General features: G+C 38.3%; 1 protein-coding gene across 1 annotated transcript in view; it reads left to right on the top strand.

The window, feature by feature from the left end:
- The window catches only part of EFNB2 (ephrin B2), a 46,040-nt gene that overhangs the window by 14,178 nt on the left and 13,025 nt on the right, over nt 1–18,837 (top strand). The window contains exon 2 of the mRNA XM_068182569.1: nt 8,299–8,582. Within this exon, the coding sequence (XP_068038670.1) occupies nt 8,299–8,582 (284 nt within the window). The remainder of the gene's footprint in view (nt 1–8,298; nt 8,583–18,837) is intronic.

The following is an 18,837-nucleotide window of genomic DNA, read 5'->3' as shown; positions in this document are numbered from 1 at the left end:
CTGAGTAAGTCCAGCACTGTTGTGAGGTTCATATTTCTGTAAATGCTGATGAAATGTTAATATAATACACTTTAAAATAGAACATTGGTCATACTCATCCTTTTTGTTTTGTTTTTTTTTTTTTTGCTCCTTACTTAAAAGACTGTCATGAAGCACATTAGTGGTTCTTTTGTGGTAACAGGAATTGATTTAGTAAATGGATCAGAATTCTCTAGTGCTTTAAGTACTTTAAGCAGAGCAGTAATGGCTTTCTGCATATAATGTAAAAAGTTAATTGCTATTAATAGCACCTTATGTGGAGGTCATATATGAAAATGGAATATAAAATCTATATTTTTTTGAAAAAAATCTTTAGATTTAGTAAAAGACTGGATTGTGTATCTTTGCAATATTTCAGGCCTTACCCTTGCGGTAAATGTTCTGAGCCAGGTTTCACATTCTTGTGCAAAAACCCATTGCACAAGAAATGACAAAAAATTGTTTGCTCTCAGAAGTTTTTTAAGACAGGGAAAAAACATGTCTGACTTTTACATGGGGAAAAACAAACATTCATTTTTGTATTCTGGATTTAATGGGGGCGGAGGGGTAAAACACAAGTTGGTTTGCAGGTTTTATTATGTGAGTTTTTTCGCTTTTTTCTGTGAGTGAGAGCCAAAGCAACAAAGGAAAGGGCAATTTTCCAGCAAAACTGAACCACCTCTCGCAGGCAGAGATGACATCCCCTTGAAACAGATATGCTGCCTAACAGCAGAACCCTTCTGGCAGCTGCACACCACGTGGCTGATGGCAGGATGATGCCTTGGCTCCACATGGTGGGCTGGGGAAAGGCGCTCTCGGTGCCCCTGCATTTGTGGTCACTCCAAGATGCCATGATCCCAACCTGAGATGACATGATTCCGTGGAGAGGGACTGCAAGGTGACCTGCCTCTGCTGGAACCCAGGATTGGGGTAGCCTTGAAGGGGAGTCTGCAGCATTTGCTTTGGCTTACTTTTTATGAAGAACGAGATCACATCTGTAACCTCGTACATCACAGCTCTTAAGGAAACAGATTTTCTCCTTGAGTGTGTCCAATAAGACGTGCTTGGTGCTGGGTTGCAGGTGAAGGGTGAAAGGGGTATGCTTTTGCCAAACATCAGGTCTTGGCTGTAGAGTTTGTGCTTTCTCAAGTGCAAGGCACCTTTAGACTTGGGACGATTCTAAGCTGAGTGGAATGAAAAAGTGTCTGTATTTCTGCAACAGCACTAGTCATAAGAGTTATTTGTTGGAAAAAAGCTCTTGACAGATCTAGGAGACCAGCTAGGGCATTTTCTGATGTGTTTGAAGACGAATGGTGTCTGTGGGTATCTCTGTACAGTAGAAGCTCTGTGCCTTTAGAGCTGTGATGTGATGGTACAATTTGACTGTCAAATCTGGCAGGTCCATGCAAAAGAATATTTCCTGTGGGGAGAAGCATATGCACTCTAAGCCCATCCTTAGTTTACATGTATTAGAAATCCCTTGTTGTATTTTACATGCTTTCCTCTAGTATTTTGCTAAAGGTAGTGCAATGAAAGGATAAATGAAATTACTAAAATTTCATATGTGTTCCTAATTCCCTGTCCACTAAAAATTTTGAGAAAACATAATAACGCTACAGAGTCATTCTTGTGTAGGTTATTAAGAATTTAGTTGCAAACATGCTGCATTGTTTTGCCCTACTGAAGTCAATGGAAATCCTGAAACCAGTGCCAGTAAGACTAGGTCCAGGAAAAGGCACCAAGAACAGTGCCCATTTGCATGGCTACTTGTGGCACATGAAATGGTGGCACCACTGACAAGTTGTGTCCAGCGTTATGATTAAAACGACATAAAATCTTTACCATTCCCTTTTTCAGTGCGCTGCAAGCATTTGTCTGAAAGATGGGCTCCTTTAGAGGTGAGAGAGAGTGAGAAGAATGAGGTACCCCAAATCCTAGGATGGAGATCAGCTATGGTTTCAGGGAACTGCATCAAAGCACTTAGGAGCTTACTGCAGGTTTATTTCAGGGGAGCTTGAACGTAGGATTTTCCCTTACAGTAGAAGTGAGAAATACAGGACTTGCTACTTTACCAATTTGTGTTATAATATTTCATAATTTGGCTTTGTATAATGTGGTACTTGCCATTAAAGATCTTAAGAGAAGAGCGTGAATATATTTGTTTATTTATTTGTTTTAATTCCTTTTAGTTTCTAGCCTGCAAGTCTCATTAATGCCAACAACCATTCCTTACATAAATTGTTTCATTAACTGTGTGGAAAAATGTTACATATAAATAAAGGTTAGCAGACTAAACTTCTTCAATTTTATTTAAATTCAAAAACATCCCTGTTTAGCATGTTGTGTAAAACTTTCCTGTAGTATTAAAATGATTTAATAAGACTGCACTGGTAAAGAAAAGTAGCTTCCAAAGCTCACTTAAAAGAATTTGAATAATATGAAGTGCTATACGTTTTTTTGCTCTCAAAGTTTAATTTGCTAGTCTGTGTATAAAGCCAGTCTGTCATCTTGCTGTGTCACACTATGGTATTTTTTCTTGCAGAGATTTTGTGGAAGCATAGTGCCTTTTTTCCTCATAAAATTATGTATTCATTTTGAGACAGACTCCACATTAATCTTTTTTTGATGAAGCTTGTTTTTCTGTCTGTCCACAGCAGTTGCTGATCCTGTTCTCACTGAATTCATGTTCACTTAATCTATTTAAACTGGAGTGAGATGAGTCTTATAAAATCACTGTTTCTGCACAAAAAGCATTTACAGCCAGGTTTTTACCTTATATGCACGTGCATATTTTTGTACATGGTATTGAATAGGACAAAAACATGAAAGTTTTGTCTAGAGCTTTTGCAGAGAGCTCTGGTCTTTGTTTTTGGATTTCATGCAGTGCAATGTTTTTGGGAATCAGGAAACTATTTTTCTGCTACTTCACTGAAATCACTAGCCTTTTCCTGAAATTTCTGTTTGCTTTGCATCAAGCTGGTAGGACTTCTGCCTTGCTTAAATATTTATCCCGTGGACAAAGTGATATTTGAAATATGGATGTTGTTATTTTCTCAGAAGTCAGATGATTTATACATATACTATTTAATAACCATTCTTTTTAGACAGCAAGGACTTGTACATGGAATGTAATTCTGTATTCTGTTTCAGTTTGCAGTTTCACAAGTAACGGACTAACACAATGTGTTATTAGTATTCATGATATTCCCTTAATAAACTTTTCAATTAATAACTTTATAGTCAGGCTTGTAGTTAAAACTTCATAAAGTTAAGTGGATAGGATTCCCCAACAGTAGGTTTCAGGCTGCATTTTAAGAAGCGTCTTGATTGGTCACATTTTTAGGATTATTTTTGTGACATTAATTTAAAGCTAACTGCCTACACCAATTAGTTCGAGTGAGTTATTAAAGCACAGAAATTTGGCACTGCCTCTCCAGTTAAATATACAAGCCTTGCATCAAGTACTAACACGCTTTCTAAAATCATATTTATTTTATAATTACCAGAATATAGTTAAAGCTAAGTGTGCATATATATTCCTAGTATATGTACATATATGCATGTGTATAGTTTCACAAGTTGGGAAAACACTGACAAAACACTTGGCTACATCACTCAATACTGATTATCAAAATCTCTTAAGAATTTATTTCTCTAAGAATTGTTTCTGTTGATAATTTTACAATTGCAGAAATTTCTGCATACTAAGAAATTATAGAATATTCTCAGTGAATGAGAGTGTGGGCAGGTTAAGCTCTACTTTTTTTTGAGAATTTGCTATTATGAGGTTAGACAGGTTTGAGTGGTTATCATTAAGCAAAATTCCTTTGTAATTTGATATGGTTGAATGTGCTAGGTTTCTCTAAACAATAAGTAGATTCTTAAGGCATTCTTTGGAAAGTAATATACTTTTTTTTTTTTTTTAATATAAAATTTCACAATCAAATTTAACTTACTGAGGACCTTGACAAGTAAGGTTGCATTAGTGCCAGGAACTGCTTCTGAGACTTAAAATAAGTGTGGTAGATAAATCATTGAGGCATTGGTGTGAGCAGGGAGTGAGCTACTTTGTTCCTAATTTCTGTTTGTGTGTCATGTGACTTTTTGGTCAAGTACAACAAGTATTTTAAAAAAGGTTTGGGAACTCTGCAAGTTGTTGTTATTTGATGAGCTGCCTGACTAGTTGGACATGTGGGAGGGATTCACATCCATGGGCTTTTGCACAGATGTCAAATGTCGCCCACAATGCACCAGTTTAGGGCTGACAGTAAAAATGCCATCTGTATCGAAAAGTGCCAGACAGAAAGTGCATGAATTTCATCGTGCAGCTTATATGGTACTTACTATACTTTACTGTGCTTTCTCACAGCAGGCAGCAGGATTATTTATTGTGAGCAGGATTTTTCAAATGCTCCAAGAATCTCTCTGTATCTGACTGCTGACAGAAATGAGTTGGGAAGCTTGCTAAGCTTTTCTCTTAAGTTTCTGTTGGGGTGCAGGGACCCGTGTTGGTATTTAAGTTTTGCAGTAAATCATACTTAGGGCTGAAATGCAGAAAGTTAGAAGGGTTTTTGTAGAAAGCAATGGTTCCAGTGCTGTCACTGGAACCCGACTACTTGGAGAGCATGTCACTGTCCCAAGCCACCATTGAAATAAGAGCCTCCCCAGGATCAGTCACAAGATTCTGGAAACACCTTGCTTCATCTTTATTTTATCCCTGTTTTGATGGGGAAAAAAAAAAAAAGCTTTCTAATTAGTTGAAGGCACATTTTGATCAGACTTTTAAAGCCATTTTGTTAACTTAATTTTTATGGACACCATCTTGCAAACATTTCACGAGTCTTGATGCTACTTTGGAATACTTAAGGCAACATCAACACTTGCAGAAATGAAGACTCAGGATTAATCCTGATGTTTTTTTAACCTCCACCAAGGCTGAATGTACATTGTCCTTTCTTTTTTATTTTTTTTTTTTTCAAATAGAAGATCTTCAAAAATAGGATCATAAAACAGTAGTCTTAATCCTTCTGACATTTCATGAATAGCTTCAGAAAACGCTTAGTACCCAGCAAATGATTTATTTAAGGTCTTTATAAAAAGTACAGTAGCAAAAGTGTTACACAAATGCAGGGATAATAATCATGCCTATGACTAATCAGCCACTGTAAGATTTGTGGTTGAACTGAAATGCATGAGGTGAAACTTTTTTATTAACTCCATCCATATTTGGGCTTTGTTGTTGTAAAAAAATAAGGAAAGTAAATTGGAAAAATATCTCTCATAGCAAAGGTCATGATCAAAACTGCAAAGTGTGGAAAAATTTCAATACAATCAAGTTCTCAGATTAATCCTTGCATTTTAAGCTTTTTTTCTTCCCTAATCCCATCAGCGTTAGATCCTACAAGTTCAGACACTCAAATAGAAGGAGATTTACTGAGTTTAGTTCTAAAACTGTACAGGCTTCAGAGTCATAGCAAGAATATTCCCTGCCATAAAGTCTAACAAGTGCATTCGTTTAAAGGTCTTGTAAAATGTAGTTTTAACTGTCTGTTGGGGACAATTCTGTCCTCTACCTTTTATGGTACAATTCCTGGCTGAAACTAAGGCTCACAAGTATGCCCTCTTTCCTGTAGATGTTTCTGAGGATTGCCAGACATACCATCTCTCAATCCATCCTGTTTATGCTCAGAGTTTGCATGGAGAACATATACTGTGGCTGTTATATGTATATATGCAAAATCTAAAATAAGAATCAGTGTATTTTGTTTCTCAGGGCAGATTTTAGGTTATATGATTGATAATGATGGACAGGTACATTTATCTAACCTTAAGAATTTCATATTTGTTATGTATGGGAATCTAACTTGATTAACTTACAAACAAAGATTCAGTCTGTTGAAATCTCACGTTTCCTATTACACAGTCCTGTTATGTGAAGAAGAATTACTGGCAAGAAATATTTGCAGCAGTGGGATCGTACAGTGATCAGCCTTTGTCCTGGCATGCAGATGGGGGAATATGAGTGATTGTCATCTTCCTGACACAGCAGCACTGCACAGGAGCAAAGTTAAAATGGGGCTGTGGTCAGACAAGGTGGTAAAGTCAGTCACAGGTGACACAGGTTGGCTTGGAAACTCCATCTCTCTGCTGTTGCCTGGTCAGAGTTGATCCCTGAGGAGAGCCAAAATCAGAGTACGTGCTGCTCCCTTGAGAAGATTTGCTGATTTGCTGGCTGGGATCCTCCTCCCTGCCTTTTCTTGTTTTCCTTGCCGAGCTTGCCTCTCCCACAGTCATAGGATCATAGAATTGTTTAGGTTGGAGTAGACCTGTAAGAGCATCAAGGCCAGCTGTTAACCCAGCACTGCTGTGTTCGCCGCTAAACCACTTCCTTAGGTGCCATATCTACACACACATCTGGTTGTCCTTCACCAGGCTGGTAACTCCGAGGATGCATTCCCATCTTTCCATTTGTTGGACGATTTCAGCTTTCCGGAGGTGGTAGTCGCTGCATTCCTTTGGCGTGTCTGAAAACCGGAGGAGGAGGCACAGCTTTGCTCCATCTCCACTTCAATCTCAGTTTGAACAGCCGTGGCCAAGCCCAGTTTCTGCAGTCTGGAAATTACACTGCACAGCACAAAAGAGCGCAGTGATTTATACATCAACATTCGCTTTTCTTGCCATAACATTTCATTGTTCTAGTTCCCTAAATATGTAATTACATGTCTTTGTCCTGCTACGTGCTGCTTCGTAACAAATATAATTCTTACACTGGCTTTCTGAGTGAAAATAATCCTGCTCAATTAGCACAGATCATAAACTTGAATTGTGTGGAGCAAGCAGTTGTAAATGATGGATTCAAAATTTGGGGTGTTGCATCATCCTTTAATTTAGTGGGTTCTCCCCCACCAGTACTTCATGCTGGTGGCTCCTTTTGCTCAGCCAGAGGTTGGAGGTCACCGACGCCTACAGCTTTGTTCTGCGTGGGCCTTGATACTCTAATTTAAAGTTTCCAGGAAGGCTGCCTGTGAATAAGCTAGATTTACTACGTGTGCTGTTTAAATATTAGCACTTGGAGAAGGGTGTTCATTAGACAGGAATTGTTTCACTTGGTTTTTCAGGCCGATCCTCCATTAAGGAAGATCTTTGGAAAATGCTGGCAGGCAGGAAAAAGAGGAAAGAAAGTCTTTTAGGTCTGTGCATTCGAGTACACTGGTTGTGTTTCTGGCTGTTGTTTTAAAACATGTACTTCTTGGCCTTAATTGAAACAAATGTGTGTTAATGGAGAGAGAAACAAACAAACCTGCTGTGGCTTTTGTCCTTGTGAGAACATGACTCCTCATTTTGTATATGAATCAATAGTATAAGTAATTATTTATATTTTTCTTCCATGAAGAAGTGTCCATGTTTGCCTATTTACTAATATGAGTAGGAAAGACTAAATACTATGTCTAACTGCAAATATTAAATTTCACTGCCAGTTTGTGTAAGAAGTCTTCCCAAACTAAGACAAACAGCATACCTGTCTTTAACTACTAGCACAAAAAAAAAAAATCAAAAAAGACCTAAAATAATGACAGTAATGGTGGAATTTGTGAAGAGAAATACATAATTGTAGTGGAATGGTCACACTGTCCTGGATATAAGTTTTTTTCCCAGAAGCATGTGTGATCCATGGATCAGGTAGATCTCTGTCCATCGCAGAGATCTGTAAGCATGGTCCTGGTGGAGTGTCTGATGTTCCTTTGTGTTACACTAGTAATATTTATCAGCATGTTAATATATTGTAAAAGTCTTACATTTTTTTTTGTGTCCCACATGGCTGTTCAAAGGGGTTGAAAGATTATTTTTGTCATTCGCCCATGTCCAAAATCAGCAAAATATGTGCAAGAATAGTAGAAATATTAGCAAAACAGAAAAACAGAATCATAGCTCACCAGGTATTGTATTAGCTGCTCTGCATGGCTAAATGCAGTGCAAGAAACAGCAGTGCCTGCCAGAGAGAGATGTAAAATCTGCTAGTGTGCCCAAAACTGGGATAAGGACTAAAAGAGTCAATCCATCTATAATTTCCAAGATCTAAATAACCCTCTTGTTGATATTGAATCAAGCCCAAACTATTAAGATTTGGTTTGCTCAGTCTGTCATTTTGGTTTTGGAAACTGTTTATTCCTGTCTGTTCACTGTAGTTGCTACTTTTCTGCATGCGATTTTATTAAGCATCTCAAATTTTATCTCTTCTTCTCTTCCCCCACCCCCCCCTTTTTTTTTCTTTCCTTTTAGATTCCTTCCTGGACAAGGATTGGTACTATATCCACAAATAGGAGACAAACTGGATATTATATGCCCAAAGGTGGACTCTAAAACTATTGGCCAGTATGAATATTATAAGGTCTACATGGTTGATAAAGACCAAGCAGATAGCTGTGCTATTAAAAAGGACAATACACCTCTACTTAACTGTGCCAAGCCAGATCAAGATGTTAAGTTTACCATCAAGTTTCAAGAGTTCAGTCCTAATCTCTGGGGCCTGGAATTTCAGAAGAACAAAGATTATTACGTCATATGTAAGTTCAAGCTTTCAGCTGTTCATTCTTTTAAATATAATTGTTCATTATTTTGCATGCTGTCTTGTGTATTATAAGCAAACTAAGAGGAATATGAATGGGTTTATGTATTTTTATCTGAAAATTATTTCTTGCCAGCATATTTTCAATATTGTTTCTGATTTCCAAAGGGTCTCTGTCTCTTTTCTCCTTGGTTTGTGTAAACCATATTCAATTGTACTTCTATGCCTGTAAAAGGCTTTTTTTTTCCTATTGTGCATGGTATTGTGTCCTGTGTTTGCGTTAGAAGCTGTGTACAGCTAAACTGTGACGTGTTTTCCGCTCACAGCCCTGGTGATGTGCCGTGCTGTTGGCCTTGGCTTCTCTTATGCCAGGAGCAGTGACCCAGCTGGTCTCAGATGAGGCATCCAGTGTGACATGGCTAGCCATTGCTCCATGTGCTCTGGGGACTCTCACAGAAGCATCTTTTGGCCACTTAGGTGCCAATTTCGTCAGTATAGTTTCCTCACAAGGGTTAGTGGTAAGGGCCTGTAATTGAACGTGCCTTTCCTCAAAACATACCTACTATGTCCATACAGTAGCTAGGAGAGTTCTTGGGTAAAACCTAGACTAGCATGGTCTTGAATTTTATCCTTTTTCATGGTCCTGGCTTGCTAAACAAATATGCATGGCAGAGGCCTCTGTGCAGCAGTAGAAACTTTGTGTGAGTTTCTGATCAGGGATTTATGGCTGAAAGCAAGTCTGGAGGTAGCCACTGTGTTCAGTGATTCAAATTACTTATGATGTATGAAGTTAATGATGTGAATCAGGAGTTAGCATTAGCTGAGACCTCAGCAGTATAACAACAATTTACATTCATTTAGGTTTTGTCATTGTAATATTATGCCCTGTGGATCTCATATAGCCCCATGGGCACTTTTGAAGTCTTGAGCAAGTATCCGCAGTTATTAGGTGATGGAACAAATTCTGCAAATACCTGGCTTTTCTGCAATTACAAGGAAGTTAGATACTTGAGTGTCTTATTTCATAAAATCATAGAATAATTTGGGTTGGAAGGGACCTTTAAAGCTCATCTAGTCCAAGCCCCATTCAGGGTGCTGGGACATCTTGAACTAGATCAAGTTGCTCAGAGCTCTGTTTCTCTGTTCCCAGGTATGGAGTGTCTATCACCCCTCTTGGAATCATGGTTCTGTGTTTCACACACTCACTGTAAAACATTTATTCACCTGGTGAACATTTAATACCTGGTCTAAATTTACCCTCTGTTAGTTTAAGACCATTAACCCATGTCCTGTCACAACAGGCCCTGCTAAAAGATTAGTCCCTGAATACGTTTCTGCCACCTCCTTGAAAGCTGGAGGATTGATAATTGTTTCATGTAATGTCTGCCAGTATAATTATTTCTCAATTTCTGATTTAAAAATATTGGCTGTTTTAAAAGTGCTCTGATCCAGTACTTTTGAAATGGAAATGGAAATTAATTCAATATAAATTAATGCTCACTTCCCAGTTATATCCATAATGGTACATGGTAATGTATAGAAAAAGGTTGTATGTCACGGAAGCTTAAGTATGAATTCACTGCATTATTAATATTAATTACTAGTTTTAGAAATTACCAGGAAAGAGTTACAAGAGATACAAACCATCATTTTTTTTTGGTTTTAAAGATTGTTTAATATGAACACTTTCTCTGTTTAGCTGGATACTATATAAAAATGTGATTCCACTTAAACAATATTAACTTTGACAAACTTCCCACTGAAATACAGTGAGATATTTACCAGGGTGAAAGCAACAAATTTACATGTTGAGAGATAGTTATCTGTAACTCCTGTGAAAATGTGTAGCATAAAAATGGCCATGCTCAAATATTTGGTTTAAATGAGGAAATGTGCTCATTATTTAGTGCTGCTTTTAAAAACATTCACAGAAGACCAACTGTAGTGGAACAAATGGCACTGTTACAATTATTATCTGAAAATTATGGGCACAAATGGAGCTTTCTGATGCCCTGTCAGTTCTGTCATATCTATGTCATGGATTTACCCAGAGAATTATTAAGTACGTCTCATTTTCATTAGTTTTGTATAATTATTTCATTATAGCAATAAGACATAATAGACGTTGCATTTCCTGGAAGATTACAGCATAACTTGGTTGAAAGAACTTACTCAGCCTTCATTCTAATGCCTCAAAAATCACGCTGGCCTAGCAGTAATACTGGAGTGCCTCAGGGTATTATTTTTCCTACTCATTGTGGCATAAACAAATGGCTAACTTATCACTGTTGCTAGAATACTGACTGAGCTTTAGCAAAGGGTACCCATACATTTTAATAGGCTGGACAAAAAAGCACCCCACCCTTGAAAACCCAGCCATCCTGAAGCTAAAAGCCTCACCTTCCTGTCATTCAAGGAGAAAACAATAAACTCAGTGATGCTGGTCTCAGAAGCACTAAGAGGCATAGAAAACTAGGCCAGTGCTCAGCTAGGACACCATTTTAGAGAGTACTGGAGCTAGATAGGGTTTTATTAGTTTGTATTCAAAAGCTCATGACGCAGCCTTGTCAGTGCAAGTTCTGGTAGTCGGGACATTTGCTGTCATTTTTATAAGTAATAAAATGCATCTTAGTCATGTATGCAAATCAGGCTTTAAATTGTTAGCACATATTCTTATTCACAGACCTGTAATTCTTTCTTTTCCTTCCTTCATTCCTTCCTTCCTTCCGTCCATCCGTCCGTCCATTTTGCCTTGCTTGTTTTGTTGGGTTTTTTTGAGGGGTGGAAAAGCTGTGAAATGAAGGCAATGATGCATTTTATGTGCCAGCTTTTGATTTTGAAGTATTTTAGGATCTTGCATTCCCTCAACTAAGTGGCATCAAACAAACCTAACACAAGAGCTCACTGAGCTCAGCATCTTTGCAGCGCTTGCTGTGGCTGCGCCTACAGCCTAATCTCATGCTGTTTATGCTGGTAGCTGTTGTCAGCCCTTTAAATGTTTTGTGAATCGTCATGCACCTTTATCATCTTGCTATTATGTGAAAACAGAGTTTGTTTTTCTAAGGTAATAGTATGTGGTTTGTGGAGCTGTATTAAACAGTAAAATCTCTATTCATATTAGGGGGTTAGTCATTTTGGGATGAGGAATTGCAACACAGGATGAAGCAGCTTCCCTAGCCCTTTAGAGACATGTGATTGCACAGGAATTCTTCAAGCCATAATTTTTATATCATCCAGATGTATTCATGATAGGTGTAGCAGTAGGAGATCTTTTCTATTCAGTGCTTCCATAAGCCTTGGCATATAAAATCTTCTCATTTCACAATTCCTGACTTTTTAAAAAGTAAAAGTGCGGGTAAGTTTCTCACATCTGTTTTCATATTTAGTGGTACTTTAATAAATAAAAAAAAAAGTAACCCATTTCTTGGCAAGATATTTCTCAATATGACTATCAGTATCCAAAGAGTTAATTCTATGAACAGCAGTAATTGGAAAGACGATACTTAATGGTATTGTGAAAGTGACTAAGAGATATAAAAGAGTGTCCTTGCTTTTCTCTTCTTTGCTATCATCAATTTTTCGTTCCTCGGAAATTAATAGATTCATTTTTCTACAGTTACCTGATTTCTTTTCAGCAGAACTGGAGAAGGTCAAATGTACTTGGAGATCTCAGAAGTATTAATGTTTGATTATCCTAAAATATGTGACCATTTAGCTAACATATCATAAGTCTCTAAGGAAATCCTTAATCAAATGCATGAAAGAAGATACATCATGCCCAACAACATAAATATCTATGTGAAGGGCAAATTTGAGCAGAAGGGTGTGAAGATTTGCGACTGTGATGTTTGCATTGAAAAGCCTTTTTATGTCTTTGCATGATTAGGGAATAATTTTCTGCTGTTGTGAATTGCTCAAGAAAAGTAGCGAGTATATTCTCGCTACTGAGGAGACACTCAGTACTTGATCTGCAAGTACTTGGGTCATGGTGTCACTGCTTCAGTACCCCTCTAAGATGCAGATTCTTCTTGTTTGTGCGAGAGACACATTAGCATAGTTCAAGTGCATTTCATATACCAAAGATGTTTACTCTTGGTGTACAGGAGTCATCATGAACCCTTCCCAGTAAACTTGGCCTTTAGTCAGAGGGCCTGGAGCACCTGGTGATACACTGGGTTTGTGCTGGGGGAAGCCTGTGGGAAGCTATGCCAGAGGGAAGGGAGCAGTGCCGCCTGCCTCCAAGCCACCGTCAAGCTCCTTAGGTAGTTTGGCCAAGCAAGCACATATTTCACGCCACCTCTTCTTTTGCATAAGTGAAGTTTATGGGCTGACATCATCAACATTAAAAAAATAAGTCACCTGCAATGAAGTCTTCACCTGTTCCAAATTTGTAATAGAGTGACTTGGGACTTGGGAAGGCGCTACAGAATGGTTCTCTGAAAGATTCCTCTATAAGGCTTGCTCTGCCTGGACCTCATTAGCTGAGTTTGCTGAGCTAATGATGCTCATTGGCTTTGACGTTGGCAAAATTGAATATGCAGCTTTTCTTAAATGTTTTTTTGTCAACTTTTTTTCAAGTGACCCACTTACATAATTGGCTTCTGGCTTAAATTAAAAAAACGTATATTTATATATATTTGATCCCTGACTGATTTAAAGGTTTATACTGGCTAGTAGCACTGTATTTTGGATAACTGCTTTAATAGTACTGTGGCTTTTAAAATCAAAACAGTAATTCTGAAACTTTAGCATTAGCTGTGTTTGAAAAAAATCACAAGGCTTTTTATTATGTTTTCGCTTTGTCATTCTGTTACAATTAAAGGGCAATAACTGTCTGAGGAAGAACATATTAAAGGACAATATAGATTGTGCCCTGAAATATGGCCCAGCTGGGAAGAATAAATCTCTTTGCATGGCCAAATAGATTTACATTAAAATGTTATTTTAGTATTCTGACCAGTTTAAGTGCTGGCTAATCTGTCTGGCTGGGCATTCTGAAAACATTCTGAGGCAGATTTCAGCCTGCAGCCCCCTGCAACCTCCAGATCACCTAGTGAAAGCTGCCCAAAAGGGTACAGTAAACAGGTTTTCCTTTGTTAATGCCAAATTAGCCAAAACAGGAACAAATACTGTATCAGAAATTCAATCCCTTTACTTTTACAACACAGACATTTTTCCTGGTTTCTGTTAAGGACCCTGTGGTCCAGAAATCTACTGGTTTGTTTTTTTTTTTTTTTTTTTTTTATGTTGATGGTATTAATGAAAGCCAGTGCAATAATAGTCACGCTGATTCCATTTGTACAAAGATCACTTTTTTCTTTCCTTTCTCCTCCTCCTTCCTCAGAAAAATAGATAAATAATTTCTCCTTAGTGTAAAATGATATCCAGAGGTCAGTCTTTGACTTTGCTGAAGAGTCTTTTAAGGGATGTATCAGCAATACCACTTAGCTCTTGTTGAATGAAATATAAATACAGCTTATACAAATAATATTATTAGAGAGAAAAATCACTGTCTGTGCAGCTTCAGATTTCTAACAGAGTCTAAGACCTGCAGGATTAATGGAGTCATGGTCCTTTGGGGTTTTGTCCCAGACCACACAGGTCTTGTAAGAGAATAAGGCTATTTTATATTGATGGACTTTGTTCATATTCGGTGCCATTACCTAGGCAATACCAATCGTTTATCTCCTTTAAAGTAGACAGAGATAGTTCAGCAGGAAATCTGTTATTATGTCTCTATTCCTAAAGGAAGGAAATGAAATATACGAATTCTCCGTTTGTTAATTGATGGCATGTTGTGGAAAAAATACAGTTATATTCCCCTACAGCCCCGCAAGTATTCCGAATAGATACGGAATCAGATGAAAATGAAGAATAAGTGTTCAGACTGGAAGAAAAAATTATTCAGGAAGTACTCATGAATTTAACAGATTTTAAAATTTCATAAGAAGCTGTCTAATAATTTTAGTAGCTATTTTTATATCTCGCTTTCATAGTTCCTCAGAAGCAGTTTACAAATACGGGAAATATAATGCATTCACAAAGAAAGATTCAGTATTCTCCTTAGACGTCTTTATGTATGTAGTATTCATAGTGCTTTGCAAAAAAAAAAAAAAAAAAAAAAGCTTAAACCCTGATCTTCTGCAAAATGTATATATTCTTTGATTTGCATAAACATCCTTAACAGGACTACATGCAGAAGAAGAATGCGCTGAGTGTGTATTTTATCCTTTATATTCAGGATATGAGTAACTGTTTAAATCAGGAGGGTGTGTATTGGAAAGATGTGCCATGCTATATGAGGAAAGCATGAAGAAAGTATCTGTCTAAACTGAAACTTAAGAGTGCACTACCACACTGAAACACATTTAATTTCTATTTTGTATGTAGGTTCAGTGATGATCATTTAGCTCATCAAGTGGAATGATTATTCTTTATACAGTTGCTTGTATCATATGTGTTACATATTGCAGTATTTGAAGTCCTAAAATTAAAGATTAGGAGCTGCATGAGGATTTGTAAAGACTTTAATGAAACTCATTTTGAAGTCTTGAAATTGGTTGCCTCATTAAAGTCTTTACGTAGCTGGAATGGAGGGAAATGTACTTTTGTCTGAGAACTGCATTAGTTACAAAAAAAAAGGCTGGAATGGTTGAAAACCAGGGTTAAATGTCTGTTTGGATTTTCTTTCCTGACTTCATCCTGGAAACCTTGGATGAAGAATATTTTAGGATTTATTTCTGATAAATCAGACTATAAAACTAAGCCCTAATGGGCAGTCTTCCAGTTTCTTTTTTCAGGCCCAAGGAAATAATGCAAATTTTTCTGGAAGTAAAAGCAGGATTAGGCTTAAGGTAGTCTTAGCTGTTCTTGGAGAAGAGTCCATATTAAGCTCATAAGGCTGGTTTTTAAAAGTATGTTTGGGTCTTTGTTAGCATGATTTATCTGTTTTCTGTTTGGTAGATGAAGACAGCAAAAATCACTAAACTGCAGGAGCAGAGTAGTCCTTATGTGCTCACTGGGCTGCTGTGAGAGAAACAGAGTTCTGAATCCAGATCCTGCCAAGAAAACTTAAAATTATTTGTTTTTCAAGTATTTCATGTTACCACATAAATGCATTAGACCACCACAGCCCAGCTGATTGCAGAATTTCAGAATGGATTGGTTTGGATGGCACCTCTGGAGCTCATCCCTGCTCAAGCCTTTGGTCAAGCAGGGCCACCTGCAGCCAGTTGCCCAGAACCGTGTCCAGCGGAGTTTTGAGTGTCCCCAAGGATGCAGCCCCTCCTCCTATGCAGGTGCTCCCATTCCTTCATCTCTGTGAGCATTTACCGCACTTGCTCCGTGAGTCCATGTCTGTCTTGTGTTGAGGATCCCCTCCTCCTGTGCAGGTGCTCCCGTTCCTTCATCTCCGTGAGCATTTACCGCACTTGCTCCCTGAGTCCATGTCTGTCTTGTGTTGAGGATCCCCTCCTCCTGTGCAGGTGCTCCCATTCCTTCATCTCCGTGAGCATTTACTGCACTTGCTCCGTAAGTCCATGTCTGTCTTGTGTTGAGGATCCCCTCCTCCTATGCAGGTGCTCCCGTTCCTTCATCTCCGTGAGCATTTACTGCACTTGCTCCGTGAGTCCATGTCTGTCTTGTGTTGAGGATCCCCTCCTCCTATGCAGGTGCTCCCATTCCTTCATCTCCGTGAGCATTTACCGCACTTGCTCCGTGAGTCCATGTCTGTCTTGTGTTGAGGATCCCCTCCTCCTATGCAGGTGCTCCCATTCCTTCATCTCCGTGAGCATTTACTGCACTTGCTCCGTGAGTCCATGTCTGTCTTGTGTTGAGGAGCCCCTCCTCCTGTGCAGGTGCTCCCATTCCTTCATCTCCGTGAGCATTTACCGCACTTGCTCCGTGAGTCCATGTCTGTCTTGTGTTGAGGAGCCTGTGACTGCACCCAGCTCTGCAGGTGTGGCCTCACCAGTTCAGAGTGGTGTGGAAGGATCACCTCCCCAGACCGGCTGCCAGCGCTCTTGCAGATGGAGCCCGAGAGCTGTTGGCTTCCTTTGCCCCAAGGGCACGTTGCTGCCTCATGGTCAACTTGATGTCCACCAGGACCCTCATGGCTTTTTGGCAGAGTTGCTTTCCGTGTGTTTGGCCACAGCCTTTGCTGAAAGTTGATTCCACATGCCATCCAAAGGCTGCCACAGCAGGTTCAGTAGCAGAATCAAGACATTAGCAAAATAATTTTCATTGCAACAGGAGAAAAAAAAAAAAAACAAACAACTAAGTAATGTTATACTGTTAAAACCCCAGTAAATTAAAAAAAACCAAAAAAACTCAATGAACATAAGTATTAAAAGTATCAGTACGCCTGTCTAGTTGTGACTTTTCAAAATTCCAAACACTGGTGGAATTAGCATATCCCACTGGAGTTTCTTAAAATGAACTAAGATGTGCCTACGTAATAATTTCTAAAGAAGCTAAACCTCTTAATTTCTTAGTGGCAAGTATTTGAACAGGAGAGCCTGTAGAACCGTGGAAATTCAGATTGCTTTATTTCTGCAATGTTCCCTCATTAAGGTTTACTTTGTGGGTATTTTAGAGCTCTAAACACAAACATAAGCATACTGCAGTCAAAACAGTGCTTAACTTCTGATCATCTTTGCCAAGTGTACAGTCATTCAATAGTATCATAATTGATCTCAGTACTAAGGTGCCAAACTCTGTGTTGCTGAAGGATAGTTAGATGATGCAAATAGCTTTTTGTGTTTTGCAATAAAGCACACTTTTGTTGTGCTACATGTAAAAGCAGGAGATGAAGGTATTCTTTTATTGAAGCAAACATGTGGAAAATTGCTCTAGATTGTTATAGTACAGAGCATCTCCCCTGAAAGGAATGAGGTTCATCTACAGGGCAAAGTCTGGCTGTGGTACTTTATTGGGGTTACTCCTAGACTCGGTGTGGTCAAAGCAAATAACATCATGTCCATCTAAACTGTTATAACCGTGAGACTGGCACATTTTCTCATCTGTAGTGTTATATTCTAAACTGTCACTAGGCATTAACTCAGTCACTGGTGAAGTCCTACCACCTAGAGATGAACTCTGCCTCAAAATGATGTTTTCCACTTCAGTGCTACTCGTATAGCAATTACTGGGTCATTAATATCATTGCATGCAATTAGTGACAGTAGAATGAGCAAGAGGTTTGTTATTTATTTAATATGAACTTTCACTATAACCCTTTCTTACCCAAGTGCCACAGACAAAAAAACAGAGAGATTTTCAAGGCAGGTGAACATCTTGTAGAGTGAAGTTGAATTTGTATGATACAGAAAGTAGGTTCTCATTTAATGTTCAAGCTTCTGCTTTTGTTTCCAGCAGGCCCTCTTGTCATTAGCAGCAATCAGTGTAACTTGAATGCTAACTAATTCTATTAGTTCTGTTCAGCTGAACTGTTAAGCAAAGCTTGCTGTGGTAGTGGGAGACACTTCTCCCCATCCATGAGAAGCTTTAGTCAGTAGCATGCTGGGAGAGAGGATAAATTTGCGTAAAATACCTGTTTGTGAATGGTGAAGTCAACTAACTAGTAATCTGGTTTAGATGCATACTTTTGGGTATACACTAAATACATCATAATTAGTGGGCTTACATCTGCCACAGTTACTTCAGCACTCACAAGTATATAATTTGTTTATGTAAACTAGAAGCAACCATGTGTGCAGTGGATCATTATCTGACAACATTTCTCAGAGTATGTGAAATATAGAACTGAAATTCTTTTAGAAATGCTTAACTGTAATGAAAGACTTGTCGTTCATAGTGATACAGCATTGAGATGCTTTTCTGGCTTGTTTTTATATCAACTCTAAATCATTCCCATGGAGTTTTGGAAAGGGGCACTGCACTTGACAGCAGCGAAGCAAGTGGGATTTTGTTGTGGGTGGGTGGAACCTGTGACCTTCAGTAATGGATAATAATTCAGCAAATAGTTTACTGTTCAGTACACTTCAGCTGTGGTATTCCTTAACTCACTGAGAAAGTGGTGGTGTTTTTAAAATGATAGGCAGCAGTAACCAGTCAGAATTCACAGCTTTTATTTATATTTTCCAGCTCTCTCACTGTCTCTTTTTCCCTTTATTGAAAGACTTTGTTGACATAAGCAGCTTTTTTTTTTTTTTTACCACGTATATTTTTCTTTCTTGGTCCCATGCCTCCCTGAATTAATAAAGTAATTCTGATTGTAGGAAACTTTACACCTC

This window comes from Anomalospiza imberbis, chromosome 2 (genome assembly GCF_031753505.1).
Source record: "Anomalospiza imberbis isolate Cuckoo-Finch-1a 21T00152 chromosome 2, ASM3175350v1, whole genome shotgun sequence".
In the NCBI taxonomy this organism is placed as follows: Eukaryota; Metazoa; Chordata; class Aves; order Passeriformes; family Viduidae; genus Anomalospiza; species Anomalospiza imberbis.
This window is presented reverse-complemented; position numbering and strand designations above follow the sequence as displayed.